The following is an 18,683-nucleotide window of genomic DNA, read 5'->3' as shown; positions in this document are numbered from 1 at the left end:
AACATGTATGGACCCAGAACTTAATTGAGCAGCTGACCAATTCTGTGAGACTTTAGTTCTGGGTTAAGTAAGATTACTTCTACATATACACTGTCAGTGAGCAACACATCATTAGCACAGTTGTTGATATAATGTACAAGCACAGTACATTTCTAAGGGGATACTGTATCTATTCAATTGTGCTAAAGGTGCAGGGGGCTACCTTAACTGAAGTCCATGACATCGGTGCCCGGCGAGCAGTTGTTGGGTGTTAACTGTCTTGCTCAAGGGCAAAACAGCAGATTTTTCTACCTTGTCGGCATGGGGATTCGAACCGGTGACTTATGTTATTGACCGAATACTCTTAACCGCTAGGCTACCTGCAGTCAAGTGTGTGTGTGTGTCTGTCTGTCTGTAGACTCGTATCAACTGACGGGTTAATATCTACAGGAGGGTGTGTTCAGCTGGTGAAGTGTATGAATACTTTACCTCTGGCACAATCTGCACTTTAGGTAAACAATCTAAGGTTCACATATTATTCAATAGCTCCTCCCTCCATACCCGCACAACCACTCAAAAGGGCGGTGCACGTTATGGAAGTATGACATAGCAAGCAGGGACATGGGAATGATTAACCCACCAAGTCATAAAAGGCTACTGAAAGCCCCTGAAGTAAGGTAATTGGGCCAAAGATGAGATACAAGAATGCATGTGCCCACAGAGAAACTCAACCTTTCTAGTGGTGATTAAAAAAAAATAACACAAGATTTACATTAGACTGCATTATCACTGTCTTCTTGAAAAGGAGCATGTCTACCTTTTGAACAATGTCAATTGGCGATGCTCTGAAAGCTGCGATTTGACGTCACAGATGTGGAAATTGACAATAGCTGTTTGCTGCAACAAACTAGAAAGAGGTCTTGTAAAGTGGGAAATTAAAAATGTACAATTAACACATGTGCTTGGGATGCTTAATTTTATAACCGCATCTACTAGTAATGGTATTATGAGACGTTTCAGGGAATTGGAACATAGGGTTCTTGAAATGGTTTCTAACCGCTGGCCAGTTTTTCAGAACATTGAATTAAAATGGTGTTCTAGTATTGTTTTAACTACTGTCCCCAGTAAAAAAATTCTCAACTACTTGTGGTGAGAACACAATAGTGCACTACAACCAAGTTCTTTTCACAAAAAGATCATGTATATTCTTCATTATAGAAAAGATCATGTATATTCTTCATTATAGAACTAATTACTTCAATCCCCCCCCCCCTTTTTTTTTAACAAGCCATGAAATACATGATCTCAATGTTCCTAATAAAAAAAATATACTGTTACCAAAATGTTTTGTACAGTGGGTTCTATTACAACAACGCTCTTATATACTTTGGTTTGATTTTGACATTCCACACAAAAGAAACGGTCATTCAAAAACAAAATCTTCCTGGCCCATTCAAGAGACCTACGTGAGTGAATTTGCTAGAGTAGAAGAGGTTGTACACAATGTACAAAATATTACAAAAACCTGCTCTTTCCATGACAGACTGACCAGGTGAAAGCTATGATCCCTTATTGATGTCACCTGTTAAATCCATGTCAATCAGTGTAGATGAAGGGAAGGAGACAGGTTAAAAATATATATTTTTAAGCCTTGAGACAATTGAGACATGGATTGTGTATGTCTGCCATTGAGGAGGAATGGGCAAGAATATACACTGCTCAAAAAAATAAAGGGAACACTTAAACAACACAATGTAACTCCAAGTCAATCACACTTCTGTGAAATCAAACTGTCCACTTGGGAAGCAACACTGATTGACAATACATTTCACATGCTGTTGTGCAAATGGAATAGACAACAGGTGGAAATTATAGGCAATTAGCAAGACGCCCCCAATAAAGGAGTGGTTCTGCAGGTGGTGACCACAGACCACTTCTCAGTTCCTATAATTCCTGGCTGATGTTTTGGTCACCTTTGAATGCTGGCGGTGCGTTCACTCTAGTGGTAGCATGAGACGGAGTCGACAACCCACACAAGTGGTTCAGGTAGTGCAGCTCATTCAGGATGGCACATCAATGCGAGCTGTGGCAAGGTTTGCTGTGTCTGTCAGCGTAGTGTCCAGAGCATGGAGGCGCTACCATTTAAGTGCCAGTACATCAGGAGATGTGTAGGAGGGCAACAACCCAGCAGCAGGACCCCTACCTCTGCCTTTGTGCAAGGAGGAGCACTGCCAGAGCCCTGCAAAATGACCTCCAGCAGGCCACAAATGTGCATGTGTCTGCTCAAACGGTCAGAAACAGACTCCATGAGGGTGGTGTGAGGGCCCCACGTCCACAGGTGGGGGTTGTGCTTACAGCCCAACACCGTGCAGGACGTTTGGCATTTGCCAGAGAACAGCAAAAGATTGTCAAATTCGCCACTGGCGCCCTGTGCTCTTCACAGATGAAAACAGTTTCACATTGAGCACGTGACAGTCTGGAGACGCCGTGGAGAACGTTCTGCTGCCTGCAACATCCTCCAGCATGACCGGTTTGGCGGTGGGTCAGTCATGGTGTGGGGTGGCATTTCTTTGGGGGGCCGCACAGCCCTCCATGTGCTCGCCAGAGGTAGCCTGACTGCCATTAGGTACCGAGATGAGATCCTCAGACCCCTTGTGAGACCATATGCTGGTGCGGTTGGCCCTGGGTTCCTCCTAATGCAAGACAATGCTAGACCTCATGTGGCTGGAGTGTGTCAGCAGTTCCTGCAAGAGGAAGGCATTGATGCTATGGACTGGCCCGCCTGTTCCCCAGACCTGAATCCAATTGAGCACATCTGGGACATCATGCCTCGCTCCATCCACCAAAGCCACGTTGCACTACAGACTGTCCAGGAGTTGGCGGATGCTTTAGTCCAGGTCTGGGAGGAGATCCTTCAGGAGACCATCCGCCACCTCATCAGGAGCATGCCCAGGCATTGTAGGGAGGTCATACAGGCACGTGGAGGCCACACACACTACTGAGCCTCATTTTGACTTGTTTTAAGGACATTACATCAAAGTTGGATCAGCCTGTAGTGTGGTTTTCCACTTTAATTTTGAGTGCGACTCCAAATCCAGACCTCCATGGGTTGATAAATTTGATTTCCATTGATCATTTATGTGTGATTTTGTTGTCAGCACATTCAACTTTGTAAAGAAAAAAGTATTTAATAAGAATATTTCATTCAGATCTAGGATGTGTTATTTTAGTGTTCCCTTTATTTTTTTCAGCAGTGTATTTAAGTGCCTTTGTACGAGGTAAGGTAGTAGGTGCCAGGTGCACCGGTTTGAGTCTCAAGAACTGCAATGCTGCTGGGTTTTTCATGCTTAACAGTTTCCCATGTGTATCAAGAATGGTCCACCACCCAAAGGACATCCAGTCGACTTGACACAACTGTGGGAAGCATTGGAGCCAACATTGGCCAGCATCCCTGTGGAACGCTTTCGACACCTTGTAGAGTCCATGCCACGACGAATTGAGGCTGTTTTGAGGGCAAAAGGGGGTGCAACTAAATATTAGGAAGGTTTTCCTAATGTTTTTTACATTCAGTGTATAGTTCAATCCAAACTGTCTAAAGATACTCATGACAACCTGACTGTTGATTGCACCTCATGAGTCTGACAACAACCTGTATCAGAAACTCACTTAACAGTTTCACTTTCACAGTTAAACATAACATAATTAAAATGCAAGGGGGCTCTTTATTTTCTGATAATCCATTCAGCGTAGCTTTTCAGTGGCACACACACTTTGACGTCTTCTATAAAAGGTGACCAAAAAAACCCATCAACTAGTTACATGCATAAAACCACTGTGGAGAGTTCATGCAGGTGTCTCAGGAGAGACTAACACTCAAAAACACTGTGACGTTCATAGGTCCATCCATGAGCTGAGGCGTCCAGAAGAAAGACAGTCGTAACGTTTCCAATGGATGAAAAGGATTTCACTCAGCACATGATCCTTTTGATCTGGTTTAAACCAAAAAAAACTGGACATACAGTAGCAAGTAAACTGGGATCGAATGCTGTTAATATTCATGGGATTCTTTTATGATCTGAATTCCTTTCGGTATTAGACAACCACGCACCAGGGAATGGCCTGCCACTGCTGAACAAGCACAGCTGTTTATGTCACAGGGGTCATATTCATTGATTTGACCAAGGCCTTTGGTCTAGTTGGTATCTCATTCTCTTAGATAATCTAAACACACTTGGGGTTTGCCCAAAGGCTTTTGGAAATGGTTTTCTAGGTAACAATAGAAATCAGTGTTACAAAAGGAGGGCATTGAGTTCAATCACCAGGAAATATAATTAACGGGTGTGCCGTTCGTTTCAATACTTGGACCATTGTTATTCTTCATGGCTGTGAACTGTGCATTAACACAAATGTTCCCTTGTGACAGTGTGCCATAAACATACCATACATGTCCACCAAAGACATATCTTTGTCAGTCTTTGTCATGTGAATCCTCAGTCCTCCAACCACTTCTCTCCAGTGCACCAAATCACATTTAAACATAGTTGAAAACCCTTTAACAGAAATGTCACTGGGTCAGGGCCTCAGGTGAGTGTGATTATAAGGTTTTCGTGTCACTTTTCTGTCTCTCAAGCAGACCATGGTGGGGTGGGGGTGGGGAGGCAGACACCCAAGGCTGGACAGTCAGTGGCAGCTAAATTTGGGAGAGAGGGGATCAGGTTCCCTCTCTGAACGCACATGATCCTGCCCCAGTTACTCGAGCTGTGTCCCCCTCTCATACTGTCCCACTCACTCAAAGACCTCATACACTCACGCAGCGATTTCAGACACTTAGACCAGCGCTTCGTCACACAGACTTTATCAGCGCTTTTATTGCCACAGGTTATCCCATTGTGTCTCTCTTTGTCTGGGCTGAATCTCCACCGTCCGCTCTGGGACTTGGCTTGGCTCTACCGTCTCTCAACCCCTCCCCCCTACAGCACCCGGAGGGTGGGACAGACTTCTTGCTGACCCACAATGTTTCTGGTTCTTGTTGTGACGCCGGAACTAAGGGAGTTCTTGGCCAGAGCAAGGGGTGGAGCTGTCCGCCTCATCAAGGTGCGGATCCAGGATGGTGAGTAACCCAGGGGACAGCGGTTGGGCAGGAGGGAGGGATCTTGGTCAGGCAGAGTTGACAAGATTTATATTAAATTGATAACTTTAATTATTTCACCTATTATGTGATTAAATTGTTCTAACTGTGTGTTTGTATCAGGATGTGTGTATTTGTGAAGATGTGTGTGAGAGTTAACCCAAAAATCTAATCAAATTTTATTTGTCACATGCGCCGAATACAACAGGTGTAGACTTTACCGTGAAAGGCTTACTTACAGGCCCTTCCCAATGATGCAGAGTTAAAAATAGTAACTCAATAAAATACACAAGAATGAAGCTATATACAGGAAGTACCATATCACTGTGCAGGGGTACAAGGTATTTGAGGTAGATATGTACATAAAGGCAGTGTAAAGTGACTAGGCATCAGGATAGATAATAATAACAGTAAAAGAAAGAACAGCAGCCGCGTGTGCGGTGTCGTTATGCGTGTGTGCGCACGCATGTAGTGTGTGTGTGAGAGTGTCAGTGTAGTGTGTGCGAGTGTATAGTATTGTGAGTGTGCATAGGTAGGGTCAATACAGATAGACGGGTAACCATTTGATTAACAATATAGCTGTCTAATGGCTTTGGGGTGGAAGCTGTCTGTGAGCCTTCTGGTCCGACAGATGATGCTCTGGTACTGTATGCCCGAAGGTAGCAGAGTGAACAGTCTTTAGCTTGTCCATTTTTTAGGCCTTCCTCTGACACCGCCTGGTATGTTGTTCTGCTGTTCAGTCCCTTGATTGTGTGGATGCTGCTAATGGAGATGTCATCGAGTTGAACAAAAAAACAAACATTTCACAATGTGTTGGGTAACTGAGGCCACATGTGTTTGGTCAGATGATGCATTCAGTCTGATGAAAGGGATTGCAAGAGAGACTGACAGCTTTACTCAACTTTGTAATGGTTGGCATGTTGTCAAGGTTTATATGATCCAGTTGAGATATGAAGTTACATTGAACTCTCATTCGAAAGGGTTATGGAAAATATGACCGGAGTCCTCATTGGACTCACTGTCTAATGATGCCAATGACAAAACCTGTTGATTGCACCTCAGCACCTGAGGTGCAATCAATAAATATAACATTCCTTAGTCATCATGATTTGTTTTCCAATAAGAATGACACAGTAGTTAGTGCAGCTGTTCATTAGCTGTGTGAAAGGCATTCATGCTATGTGCCAGACTGTGCATGTGTGAAACAGACCATGAGGCAACAGGACATTTCATGATGTACATCTGGGATGTTTACATCTTGTTTGGGACATCTTGTCTGGGCCTACTGACACTCTATCTGGGCCATTTGTCATATTGTAGTAATCTGAGACTTTCTGACTGATATGGATGTGGTGTCTGGCTCTTTTTTGGGTTGTCTCTGGGTAGTTTAAGGGCCGTGTCTAGACTCTGATGTCTGGGCCTGTTTCCAGGAGGCCTATGGGCCAACAGTCAGGCAAGTATTTTTTATTTATTTTTATTCCACCTTTATTTAACTAGGCAAGTCAGTTAAGAACAAATTCTTATTTACAATGACAGCCAAACTTGGGGGGGCAGGGTAGCCTAGTGGTTAGAGCGTTGGACTAGTAACCGGAAGGTTGCAAGTTCAAACCCCCAAGCTGACAAGGTACAAATCTATCGTTCTGCCCCTGCCCCTGCCCCTGGCAGTTAACCCACTGTTCCTAGGTCGTCATTGAAAATAAGAATTTGTTCTTAACTGACGTGCCTGGTTAAATAAAAACATCTTCTTTTTTTTTAATCTAAAGAAGGAACATTAGATAAACCCTCTCAAACTTTTTCAGCTAGTTGGCTGTCAAAATTGCACTGATAAACGATGGGGAACTGTAGCCTCCTCATCTTTCTGCAGCTTGCCTGCCAATACATGCCTGTCCCAACCAAGCACCCAAGCTAACTGGCTAAAGTTGGCTAGTTTGCTAGCTAGCTACATCCACACACAAATGAGAGAACAGCTCACTCTGGCTATTTTACCCATAGCTGGTTAAATCAAATCAAATCAAATGTATTTATATAGCCCTTCGTACATCAGCTGATATCTCAAAGTGCTGTACAGAAACCCAGCCTAAAACCCCAAACAGCAAGCAATGCAGGTGTAGAAGCACGGTGGCTAGGAAAAACTCCCTAGAAAGGCCAAAACCTAGGAAGAAACCTAGAGAGGAACCAGGCTATGTGTGGTGGCCAGTCCTCTTCTGGCTGTGCCGGGTGGAGATTATAACAGAACATGGCCAAGATGTTCAAATGTTCATAAATGACCAGCATTGTCGTATAAAAATAAGGCAGAACAGTTGAAACTGGAGCAGCAGCACGGTCAGGTGGACTGGGGACAGCAAGGAGTCATCATGTCAGGTAGTCCTGGGGCATGGTCCTAGGGCTCAGGTCCTCCGAGAGAGAGAAAGAAAGAGAGAATTAGAGAGAGCATATGTGGGGTGGCCAGTCCTCGTCTGGCTGTGCCGGGTGGAGATTATAACAGAACATGGCCAAGATGTTCAAATGTTCATAATTGACCAGCATGGTCGAATAATAATAAGGCAGAACAGTTGAAACTGGAGCAGCAGCACGGCCAGGTGGACTGAGTCATCGTGTCAGGTAGTCCTGAGGCATGGTCCTAGGGCTCAGGTCCTCCGAGAGAGAGAAAGAAAGAGAGAAGGAGGGAATTAGAGAACGCACACTTAGATTCACACAGGACACCGAATAGGACAGGAGAAGTACTCCAGATATAACAAACTGACCCTAGCCCCCCAACACATAAACTACTGCAGCATAAATACTGGAGGCTGAGACAGTTAGGCAGTTTACATGTTATCTGGAACGTTCTTGACTAACTATTACTTTTTGCCTACGTTTACTGACACTGGTCATATTCAGTGGGTGTTGCGCATTCGTAAATTGATAAGTATTTTTGTACTCTGGCACACTCAGACAAGAGTGCTCTGATATCGGAGTAGATAGCCAAAGTGATAGATAGCCAGAGTGAATTTGCGAACACAAGAGATATGCTAACTGGATAACAGTAGCTCAAGTTCTTGCTAGCTAACCAAATGACAACTGCATCTCTAGCTGTGTATAGCCACCGAAAAACTACACGAGGGGGAAAAGTCAGTCACTCACCCACTCCTCCAATGGCATGACATGACATCCTCCTGGCAGCTAGCCAGCTAGCTATCTAGCTAACATTAGGCTCCGTGTTTTTAGCTTGCTGCATAAATAGATACGCTAGCATATTAGCTACGTTATGACTGACTTGTGATCATTGCCCTTGCTAGTTTTACTGTATTGACATTCCCATCCTTAGTTACATTTTTTTTTGTCCAGAATACTGAGTCATTGAAACTGAAACAGTGCATCCCGAATGGAGGCAGCAAACAATGTACCAGGCCATCTGTGATTTACAACCTGATAGCAATATTTTTTGGACTACCAAGAAATGTATTGGTGAATTATATTAATCATGCATCGAACTGCATCCATCTATTCTGCCCACAACAATGCCTTAGTGTACGTCATGGAACGTTGAGACAAATATAACCTATTTTTAAAACCTTTTATACATTTGGTTTTGAAGCATTAACTGGGAATTTTATTATTTTATTTTATTTTTTACAGATATTATGATTGTCTGTTTGTTTCATATCTTGTTTCAGATTGGGTGGGCCTATTAGGGCCCGGCTCCCCGGATCCACCCAGGCCCATCCATGTATGTACTGTATACACTGCAAACAGTGCATGATGACAATTACGCATCACAAATAGCATAACCAACACTTCAGAATAAACTTTTTCAATACCTGGTTTGCATACCCATTGTTTCCTTAGTTAGTATTTACTGGTAGATATCATAAATTGAAATGTCTTTCCACCTGACTGTGCTGCTGCTCCAGTTTCAACTGTTCTGCCTTACTGATGTCATTCTTCTGTGAGCTGCTTCATACCAAAACCAGTTGAGAGCCGCATGCTCTTGCTGCCTGCACATGATGTTCCACTGAAACTAGGCTGTGTGCTGCGGGCATGTGAATATATTTCACAGGCTTTGCGATTGTGTAGGCTACTTTGTGCATGATTTCTCTACTGTACTACATCATTGATAAGTTGTATACCTCTACTCAGTGGTTATTTTAGCATGTAAATCTTGGTGGGGCAAACTCAAAAATAAATGTTTTAGATGCATGCCCGGCAAAGCCACAACACCAAACAATAGATTCATTGCACTGTAATGGTGACAAACGGTGGCCACAAACTGTTTTGGCCTGCACATAAAGCTGTCCAAACTGCAGTCTCAACAGCAGTCCCAATAATATACCACTGTTACACCTGGATATCAGCGGAGCCTTGTCTGACAGCGAAACATTAAATTCAACCTCATTTACTGCATTTTAAAAAACACAGCTGACATGGCTGACTTGCTTAAACAAATGTGGTTTCTACTGACAATTGAGATGTACAAACTATGGCATAAGGGGACGAAAAGTGGATAAGAGGCAATCTGTAATTTTGATTAAGACATTACTGAGCCAGATAGGATGGACTTGGTCAATTTAACTATATTTTCAGCACTTTTGAAATGTACAATGACAGAATTCGGAACATGGGCCTTTCTTACAGTATTCTCCCTGTACACCAAGTCAGAACCGTAGGATAAATAGATTTGATTATTACATTTCTCTAAAACAGGCTATAGGCTACATGTGCACCACCAAGTAAGAAAAGCAAGCTAGGGGGGCAAAGGGACCAGATTATTAGGTAGAGGCACATGGGATACTAACAGCTTACTACACAACATACACTTAGTATTACTTTCTTTGCTACAGTATACATATCTCCTTGGAATATTATATAATTTATGCAGCAGCATTGAATACATTTTTGGATTGACCTTGTTGTGCTGTGCTCACTTGAACAAGAAAGTGGTGTGGCGGTCCTTCGTGGGCATTTTTTGTCATCAAACTTTGTCATCAAAGTCTGGCATTCAACTGGGAACTTGGAAAAGAAATAAGGTCGAATCATGATGACGTCAGTGATCTTCAGGTCAGAGCTCTTGAAAGAGGCCCAGGTTCCCGACTCGGCAATTCCGAGTTGGATGACCGTTCAAAACTTATATTCCTATTCAGAGCTAATTTTTTTCAGAGTTCTCAGTTGTCTTGAACTCACTGAAGTCTAAGATTTCCCATTTCCAAGTTTCCAGTTGTTTTGAGCGTGGCAGAAGTCATCCTGGATTGACAGCATGGCCAATGTTAAATCTTTATCCTTTTAAGCTTGGAAAAGAGACCCTTAAACCCAGGCTTGGACCCCACACCCACTCCACTGAATAGAAGGCTAGTGATTGCTTTGCAATGCTTGCAGTTAGCCACTGATTCCTTCTAAACCACTCATTGTTGATTTTTTTTATTTCAAACTTGTTGTGTAATGTTGATGTCCAATGGCCGGTGAGCACTGATACGTTTTATTATTCATTTCTCTTCATTATTTCTCTTCATATGACAAGGATTGAAAAGGATTTGCCAGTAGATTGTCAACTTGATTCATGATGATGACTGCTAGCTTGCTAGATAAGATTTTGAAAATATGATGTTGACATGATCAGTCCAATCAAATCACGGTAGATATAACGTGATTTGACGTCATTTTATCTGTGGCGAATGACCTTGAGCCTTTTTAGATGGACACTTCTAATGTAACTCTATGGTATCACCTAAGGGGCTAAAATTTGTTAGCTCTACCCGTAGATTTTGTGGTGAATAAGTGTCCCCATGACTGACAGAACACTGAGCCAATCACGGCGCAACTAGAGAACATTACCAACCCCTACGCTCTGTATTTTCCTCTTGCTGCCCCACCCCCACAGAAAGCACTGAGCTAGGCTAAAACACCTGCATTTTGGAGCTGCCTTACTCAAGAAAGCAACAACAAAAAAGACCAAGTTTGTATGTGGCTTTATTATCTCAATTACTATTACATTTTTTAAAATATTGTTTGCAAACTGATATGTGACACGTATTAATGCCAAAATAACATGCAAAACGATCTCTGCCCCGAATGATGGGTTGCCACTGCCTCTACTACACTATTTTGAGAAACACCAGTAGGGATTAAGAAGTGCCCACTGAAAACCAATTGGGTATACAGTGTATACCTGCCTATACCCTCCACTACACCACTGGCCCTTTGGGTTTTACAACAAGTGCATTCTCCTACATGAGTGAGCTGGTATTATGGTTGCTGTCCTTTCAGTATCACCAACCTGTCACACACTGAAGGCCTATAGGTTCACCACTGCGCAAACATGTCTGTAATAGATTCATCTTTCAATAAGTGTATATATTTGACCTGGCGAAGCAGTTTTATGAGCTGACTGAATGGAAGATGATAATTTAGTTTTTTTCTCCACTGGTTTCAGGAAGACATGATGTGTCCTTACTGTCCGAGACCGATTTAAGACCAAGTACAAATGTATCCGACACCGAGACAAGCCCGAGACACTCAATATGTGGTCTCGAGACTGGACTCGAGATCTCGAGTCCTACAACACTGATCCTTAGTAGCTAATCACTCAATACTATCCTCTCAGCAACTCTCAGTAATATGACAAAATATGTGTGTGTGTATGTGTGTGTAAAAGTCCGTACAAGGATAGTAAAACAAGGAAAATTCTACCTCATGGGGACATTTCCCACGTCCCCATGAGGACAAAGGGTATTTTTAGTTTAGGGTTAGTTTAGGGTTAAAATAACGGTTTAGGGTTTGGGTCAGGGGTTAGGGAAACTAGGATTTTGAATGGAAATACATTTTAGGTCCCCATGAGGATAGAAGAACAAAACGTGCGTGTGTGTGACTGGCTGATGGAAAGAATGTGTCTGTGCAGATAGTTGGAATGCGTTGGGGCTCAGAATAGCAACTGCAGTGATAGATGGTCAAGAAATCCCCCTGCACCCCTCAAGGACATCGGACTTTTGGTCTATGTGTGTATGCAGGTTTAAGAATGGGCATGTGTGCACTTGCCTTCATGTTTTGATCATATGTTTGTGGTTGGATGTCGTTAAGTTGTTCTTTGCGAGTGTGTGTGTGCGCATCTCGTCTGTGACCTCATTTGATAGTCCTAGCAAGTAGTGAAAGATTTCTAGTAAATAGCACCAACGCATCACATTTTATACACAGAAGCTCCTCTGTCGTTGTGCCAAACCAAGTGACCCTGGATCATTTCATGACACTCTTTTCAGATGTTATAAACATTATTGAGAGAGGATTTGCTAAAACTGCCATCAAGGACAGGACTGCAAGGCTACTGTCAATCAGTGACAGTTTCAACTCAATGGCTGGTCTCCATCCACCAGTGAGATTAATACAGATCAGATCCCGAGACCTGATGAATAGTTAATTGAGGTGTTGAGGCTAATTTAAGCAAAGTGTTGACAAAAAGCACGAGAGGGGTTGAAAGACGAGCCCAGAAGAGTGCATGAAGTGAAATAGATGAAGTGTGTGTGTGTGTGTGTGTGTGTGTGTGTGTGTGTGTGTGTGTGTGTGTGTGTGTGTGTGTGTGTGTGTGTGTGTGTGTGTGTGTGTGTGTGTGTGTGTGTGTGTGTGTGTGTGTGTGTGTGTGTGTGTGTGTGTGTGTGTGTGTGTGTGTGTGTGTGTGTGCGCGTGCGCGCGCGTGTAGCTGAATAATAAACGTTGAAGCATGGGTCGAGGTGTGTAATGAGTTGTGCTCTGTTTTTTCAGAACAGCTGGTGCTTGGGGCATTCAGAGAGCCGACACAGAGCTGGGACCAGGACTATGACCACTTCCTACTTCCTCTGCTGGACGACCAGGAGCCTTGCTACATCCTATACCGCCTCGACTCCCAGAATGCCCAGGGATATGAGTGGATCTTCATCTCCTGGTCTCCTGACCAATCTCCAGTACGTGCAAGTTGCACCTGTGCAACACACACACTCTCATGATCACAGCAAACACAGCAAATTTCACTGATCCATGTGTCATTCACCCATTGATGTCCACTGCAGGTGAGACAGAAGATGCTGTACGCTGCCACCCGTGCCACAGTGAAGAAAGAGTTTGGTGGTGGTCATGTGAAGGATGAGATGTTTGGCACAGTGGAGGTACAGTAGAAGCCATTTGAAACCACTTTGACAGCCTCTTGGTTATTCTGTCTCACATGACTAATGATGAGGCTAGAACTGTTGGCCCTCGGGCCTTCCCGAAATGACTGACCTCTTATTTTCTCTCACTAGGAGGACATCTGTCTCGAGGGCTACCACCGTCACGTGTCCTCCAGCTCCGGCCCTGCCCCACTCACAGCTGCTGAACAGGAGCTGCGGAGAATCAAAATCAACGAGGTGAGGGGACAAGCATCGCCTACAGTGATGTCGTCAACTCCACAGCTTATTGCAGTCACAGTGTATGTGTACAGTATTCACCCAATGTCTCAGTTTCTAACGATTTGTTGTCATTACTTTTCTAGGGAAGGGTTAAGCAGGTGAGTTATTATGACATGCATGCTTGTGTCTGTGTGACCATGTGTGTTTTCACAAACTGAGGCCAGAACGGCGAATTCCCCCATTAGTTAAGATAAAGAGGCTCACACATTCCCCTTAAATAATGACCATGCTTTTTACAGTCACCCTGCATGATTGGCAACTGGGATACAGAAAACTGATAGTCCTAGTATACTAAATACCACCACCCCAAATAATGGAATGTATCAACTTTAACAATTTTGAAAATGATAGTAAACCAAATTCAAGGTGAACATTATTTGAGGGGAATTAATAACTCTAGCCACCTCTGTGGGGCGGGAGAGAGGGAGGGAAAGGGAGAGAGAGAGAGAGATTGAGAGAGGGGAGAGAGAGAGGGGGGAGAGAGAGAGAGAGAGAGAAAGAGGGGAGAGAGAGGGGGGGAGGGAGAGAGGGAGAGGGAGAGAGAGAGCCTTACACACCCATGTGTTGTGTAGGTATGTGAACACTACCGTCTTTTATTCTGTGTCTGACCTTGGTCACCCTGCATTTTCATTCAAGCAATGACGTGGGTGTCTCATTTAATGTGTATGCTGCTCCCTGCAGGTGAAAACAGAGACCAGTGTGGAGAGTAAGCACCAAACACTGCAGGGCCTTGCTTTCCCACTGCAGGAGGAAGCCAAACAGGCACTACAACAACTTGCACAGAAAGGCATCAACTACATACAGCTGGTGAGCCATATATAAATGCCATTAGCCAACCAAATACAAATGATTGATATCTCTAGCGGCCACATTCTCACCATGACTGACCAATGTATTCTGACCCAAAGCACACTGACTGAGCCATACACAGTCATCTCAGTGTTAGCTGTGTAATATTTGTGTGTTGCAGAAGTTGGACACAGAGAAAGAGACTATAGAGCTGGTCCATTCTGACCCGACAGAGACCCGTGAGCTGCCTTGCAGGGTTCCCACGGACACGCCCAGATATCACTTCTTCCTCTATAAACACTCTCACGAAGGGGACTACTTGGAATCTGTTGGTCAGTCTGTTATCGATCATCTCTCTCTCTCTCTCTCTCTCTCTCTCTCTCTCTCTCTCTCTTCAATTACATACAAATAAAATGGTGCACTATTATAATGTCACAGCGTCTAAAGGCTTGTGTGGGGGATGAGACCAACGTAAATAACACAGAATTCCTGAAAAGACAATAAAATGCCTTTGCATGGAGTCATTCAGAGTTCACTCTGTCCAGATACAAGTAACCACAGAGCTCATACATCCATATAGATAGCATCAGAGTTATCCTCAGTGAACAAGTTTCACATAGATACCAAACATGGATACTATCGTATTGTTCTATCACACATTCAATAGTCAGTCCTCTGGCGACTGTAACAGAGTGATACATTTTGGCCCCTCAGAGGGGGAAGGGCTGACTAGTCCTTGGGCATTGTCCTTTGTGCTTTCCTTGTTCTGGACCATTTGACATGCAACTCCAGGTGACAGAGAGCGCATCAATGAGGGCCAATCCTACATCTGGTCCAATCTCCTACTAGAATGCCAAACTATATCTCGGTTGTTCCATGTCATTTCTGCAAGCCATGACACCCACCATCTCAGATTGTCCTGAAATCGTTTCTGTAGTTAGAAACGGATGTGATTAGCATTACTGCAACATTATTTTGTTGAAATAAAGTTTGTTCTTTGAGAAATGAAGGTAATTGATTGCACCCAAATTGGCAATTTTAGTTCATAAGATTCATATCATATTGAATAAATATAGTACCTAACATCCGATTTGGACCCAGCTTTTGTCTAACAATGAGTTAGACATGAGGAATCATAAGATGTGGTCAAAAGCCACCCATAGGCCCACCACACCCCACGACAATCCCACTCAAACAATTAAACTCACGTCACTTTTTCAAGACCCTGTCTTTCAAAGATAATTCGTAAAAATCCTAAATAACTTCACAGATCTTCATTGTAAAGGGTTTAAACACTGTTTCCCATGTTTGTTCAATGAACCATAAACAATTCATGAACATGCACCTGTGGAACGGTCATTAAGACACTGACAGCTTACAGACGTTAGGCGATTGAGGTCACAGTTATGAAAACTTTAGGACACTAAGGAGGCCTTTCTACTGACTCTGAACACCAAAAGAAAGATGCCCAGGGTCCCTGCTCATCTGCGTGAACGTGCCTTAGGCATGCTGCAAGGAGGCATGAGGACTGCAGATGTGGCCAGGGCAATAAATTGCAATGTCCGGACTGTGAGACGCCTGAGACAGCACTACAGGGAGACAGGATGGACAGCTGATCGTCCTCGCAGTGGCAGACCATGTGTAACAACACCTGCACAGGATTGGTACATCCGAACATCACACCTGCGGGACAGGTACAGGATGGCAACAACAACTGCCCGAGTTACACCAGGAACGCACAATCCCTCCATCAGTGCTCAGACTGTCCGCAATAGGCTGACAGAGGCTGGACTGAGGGCTTGTAGGCCTGTTGTAAGGCAGGTCCTCACCAGATATCACCGGCAACAACGTCGCCTATGGGCACAAACCCACCGTCGCTGGACCAGACAGGACTGGCAAAACGTGCTCTTCACTGACGAGTCGCGGTTTTGTCTCACCAGGGGTGATGGTCGGATTCGAATTTATCGTCGAAGGAATGAGCGTTAAACCGAGGCCTGTACTCTGGAGCGGGATCGTTTTGGAGGTGGAGGGTCTGTCATGGTCTGGGGCGGCGTGTCACAGCATCATCGGACTGAGCTTGTTGTCATTGCTGGCAATCTCCACGCTGTGCGTTACAGGGAAGACATCCTCCTCCCTCATGTGGTCCCCTTCCTGCAGGCTGGAGGCATGACCCTCCAGCAATGCAATGCCACCAGCCATACTGCTCGTTCTGTGCGTGATTTCCTGCAAGACAGGAATGTCAGTGTTCTGCCATGGCCAGCGAAGAGCCCGGATCTCAATCCCATTGAGCATGTCTGGGACCTGTTGGATCGGAGGGTGAGGGCTAGGGCAATTCCCCCCATAAATGTCCGGGAACTTGCAGGTGCATGAGGAGGAGATGCTTAATGCAGCTGGTGGCCACACCAAATACTGACTGTTCCTTTTGATTTTGACCCCCCCCCTTTGTTCAGGGACATATTATTCCATTTCTGTTAGTCACATGTCTGTGGAACTTGTTCAGTTTATGTCTCAGTTGTTGAATTTTGTTATGTTCAGACAAATATTTACACATGTTAAGTTTGTTGAAAATAAACGCAGTGAGAGGACGTTTCTTTTTTTGCTGAATTTAGTATATAGTATCAGTTCTATATGTCTAACAAGTAGTATGCAGCTGCTGCTTGGAGTACTGTTTTTCCATCCCATGTAATGTATTCTCAGTGAATTTTGTGATGCTTTTTTTCCCTGTTTAGAGAAATTAGACATTGAAGTTGTCAGGTGTATGTCCCATCGTACATCCTGATATTAACAACACTAGGTGGTGCTGTTCCTGCAATTAGGTATTAAAGGGATAGTTCACCCAAATTACAAAATTACATATTGGGTTCCTTACCCTGTAAGCAGTCTATAGACAAGGTATGACAGCAACCCATGTTTTTGGTTTTGTTTACCTTGTGTGAATGTCCTTGTCTATCAGTGAATCTGTCTTTTGTTTTGTGTTTTTTGTGGATCCCAAGGGAGAGTAGCTGCAAAAGCTAATGGGGATCAAAACTTTTTAGTATTCGTGGCACAAATCCAATGCAAGTGAATGGTATCTATAATAACATTTTCGCGCTTCATGCCCAAACAATCTATAAGTAACATCATTGAGTTGCTTTAGGATGATTTGGAAATGTTTGAAAATTATAATATATGTGACATCTTGCATTGAATTTGTGACACAAATGCAAAAAATGTAGCATTTGAAACCAAGGGTTAGAACCCAAATTATTTTCCTATCATTTCGTTCTGAGCAGAACAATTGGGTGTCAACTCTGTTTCTTGTGCTTTTTGAGGTGGAACGACTCATCTTTTCCTTGCCTTCTTTCTCTTCCTCTCAGTGTTCATCTACTCCATGCCAGGGTACAGCTGTAGCATTAAGGAGCGGATGCTGTACTCCAGTTGTAAGAGTCGACTGCTGGATGAGGTGGAGAAGGATTACCATCTGGAGGTTGCCAAGAAGGTAATCCGCTCAAATGCACATATTGTACACACAATAGGGCCTTTGTGTTTTTACAATACTGCTCTGTGTCTGTGTGGAAGTGTGCATTTACTCTGTGTTATTGTCTGTTTACAGATGGAGATTGACAGTGGGGATGAGTTGACAGAGGAGTTCCTGTATGATGAGGTCCATCCTAAGCAGCAGGCTTTCAAGCAGGCCTTCGCCAAGCCTCGTGGCCCAGCAGGGAAGAGAGGCAACAAGCGTCTCATCAAGGGCCCAGCGACTAGGGAGAGCAGGCCGGAGAGCTAGAGAGAGGGACAGAGGTCGTCTCGGCAGCCCTTCCCTGAATCCTCCTCCTGTTGCCACGTCCTCTGGCAGCTTGTTTGGCCACGAAGAAGGAAAAGGAGAAGAACATGGAGGGATTTCTGTCATTTTTTATTTCCCCTGCCTTTGCTTGTGTTTTAACAATGTGTCAATAATGTACGTGCTATTCATGAACATCAACTATAGCAGTGGTTCCCAAACTGTGGGGGAGCGAAAGGTCAGCATGGGGAAGAAGAGGGGTCGGCAGAGGGAACTCACTCCGGCTTTCAACTTGCTCCAAACTTACTCTGCAGTTTCGATATTGGGTAGTGCATCAGCAGAATGTGTAGAATTGCAGGAAATTTGTTTTAAAATGGCAACATTTTCTCTGCATCCCATAACAAAATGTATAGCATTATGGGAAATAAGCTTTAATCCTACAAAATTTCATGAACATTGCTTGTGCCCATAGAAATAGATGTGGCTTGCTTGTGCAATGGGGGGGGTGTTACCCGGTAAAAAAGTTTGGAAAACCCTAAACTATAGGATAAAACTAAGGATTTCACTTGATTTTTCTGAATATCTTTCCGTGTCACTCTTAAACACAACATCCTACACATACACACAGATGGATAGACAGATG

At 43.8% G+C, this 18,683-nt stretch overlaps 1 protein-coding gene across 2 annotated transcripts; it reads left to right on the top strand.

Annotated features, from left to right (window-relative positions):
• The first annotated feature begins 4,741 nt into the window (after window positions 1-4,741).
• LOC115136564 (twinfilin-2) lies at window positions 4,742-18,402 on the top strand. Of its 2 annotated transcripts, XM_029672108.2 has the most exons (9): window positions 4,743-5,089; window positions 12,833-13,011; window positions 13,117-13,212; window positions 13,345-13,449; window positions 13,575-13,589; window positions 14,173-14,298; window positions 14,462-14,612; window positions 17,637-17,758; window positions 17,873-18,402. In XM_029672108.2, the coding sequence occupies exons 1-9, from the start codon at window positions 4,993-4,995 to the stop codon at window positions 18,044-18,046; spliced, it is 1,065 nt and encodes a 354-aa protein (XP_029527968.1). In that variant the 5' UTR covers window positions 4,743-4,992; the 3' UTR covers window positions 18,047-18,402. The 2 variants fall into 2 exon arrangements, with proteins under 2 accessions (XP_029527975.1, XP_029527968.1); XM_029672115.2 differs by lacking the exon at window positions 13,575-13,589 and having other exon boundaries at window positions 4,742-5,089.
• The last annotated feature ends 281 nt before the right edge of the window (window positions 18,403-18,683 follow it).

Source organism: Oncorhynchus nerka, linkage group LG2 (assembly GCF_034236695.1).
Source record: "Oncorhynchus nerka isolate Pitt River linkage group LG2, Oner_Uvic_2.0, whole genome shotgun sequence".
Classification (NCBI taxonomy): domain Eukaryota; kingdom Metazoa; phylum Chordata; class Actinopteri; order Salmoniformes; family Salmonidae; genus Oncorhynchus; species Oncorhynchus nerka.
Note: the sequence above shows the minus strand (reverse complement) of the source record. Positions and strands in the feature narration are given on the sequence as shown.

Bases quoted from the DNA above. Each gene is read 5' to 3' on its own strand.
- LOC115136564 (XM_029672108.2), top strand. From the start codon at position 4,993: ATGTTTCTGGTTCTTGTTGTGACGCCGGAACTAAGGGAGTTCTTGGCC. The intron at 13,012-13,116 runs GTACGTGCAAGT...TGTCCACTGCAG, and splicing joins GGTCTCCTGACCAATCTCCA to GTGAGACAGAAGATGCTGTA. The intron at 17,759-17,872 runs GTAATCCGCTCA...GTCTGTTTACAG, and splicing joins ATCTGGAGGTTGCCAAGAAG to ATGGAGATTGACAGTGGGGA.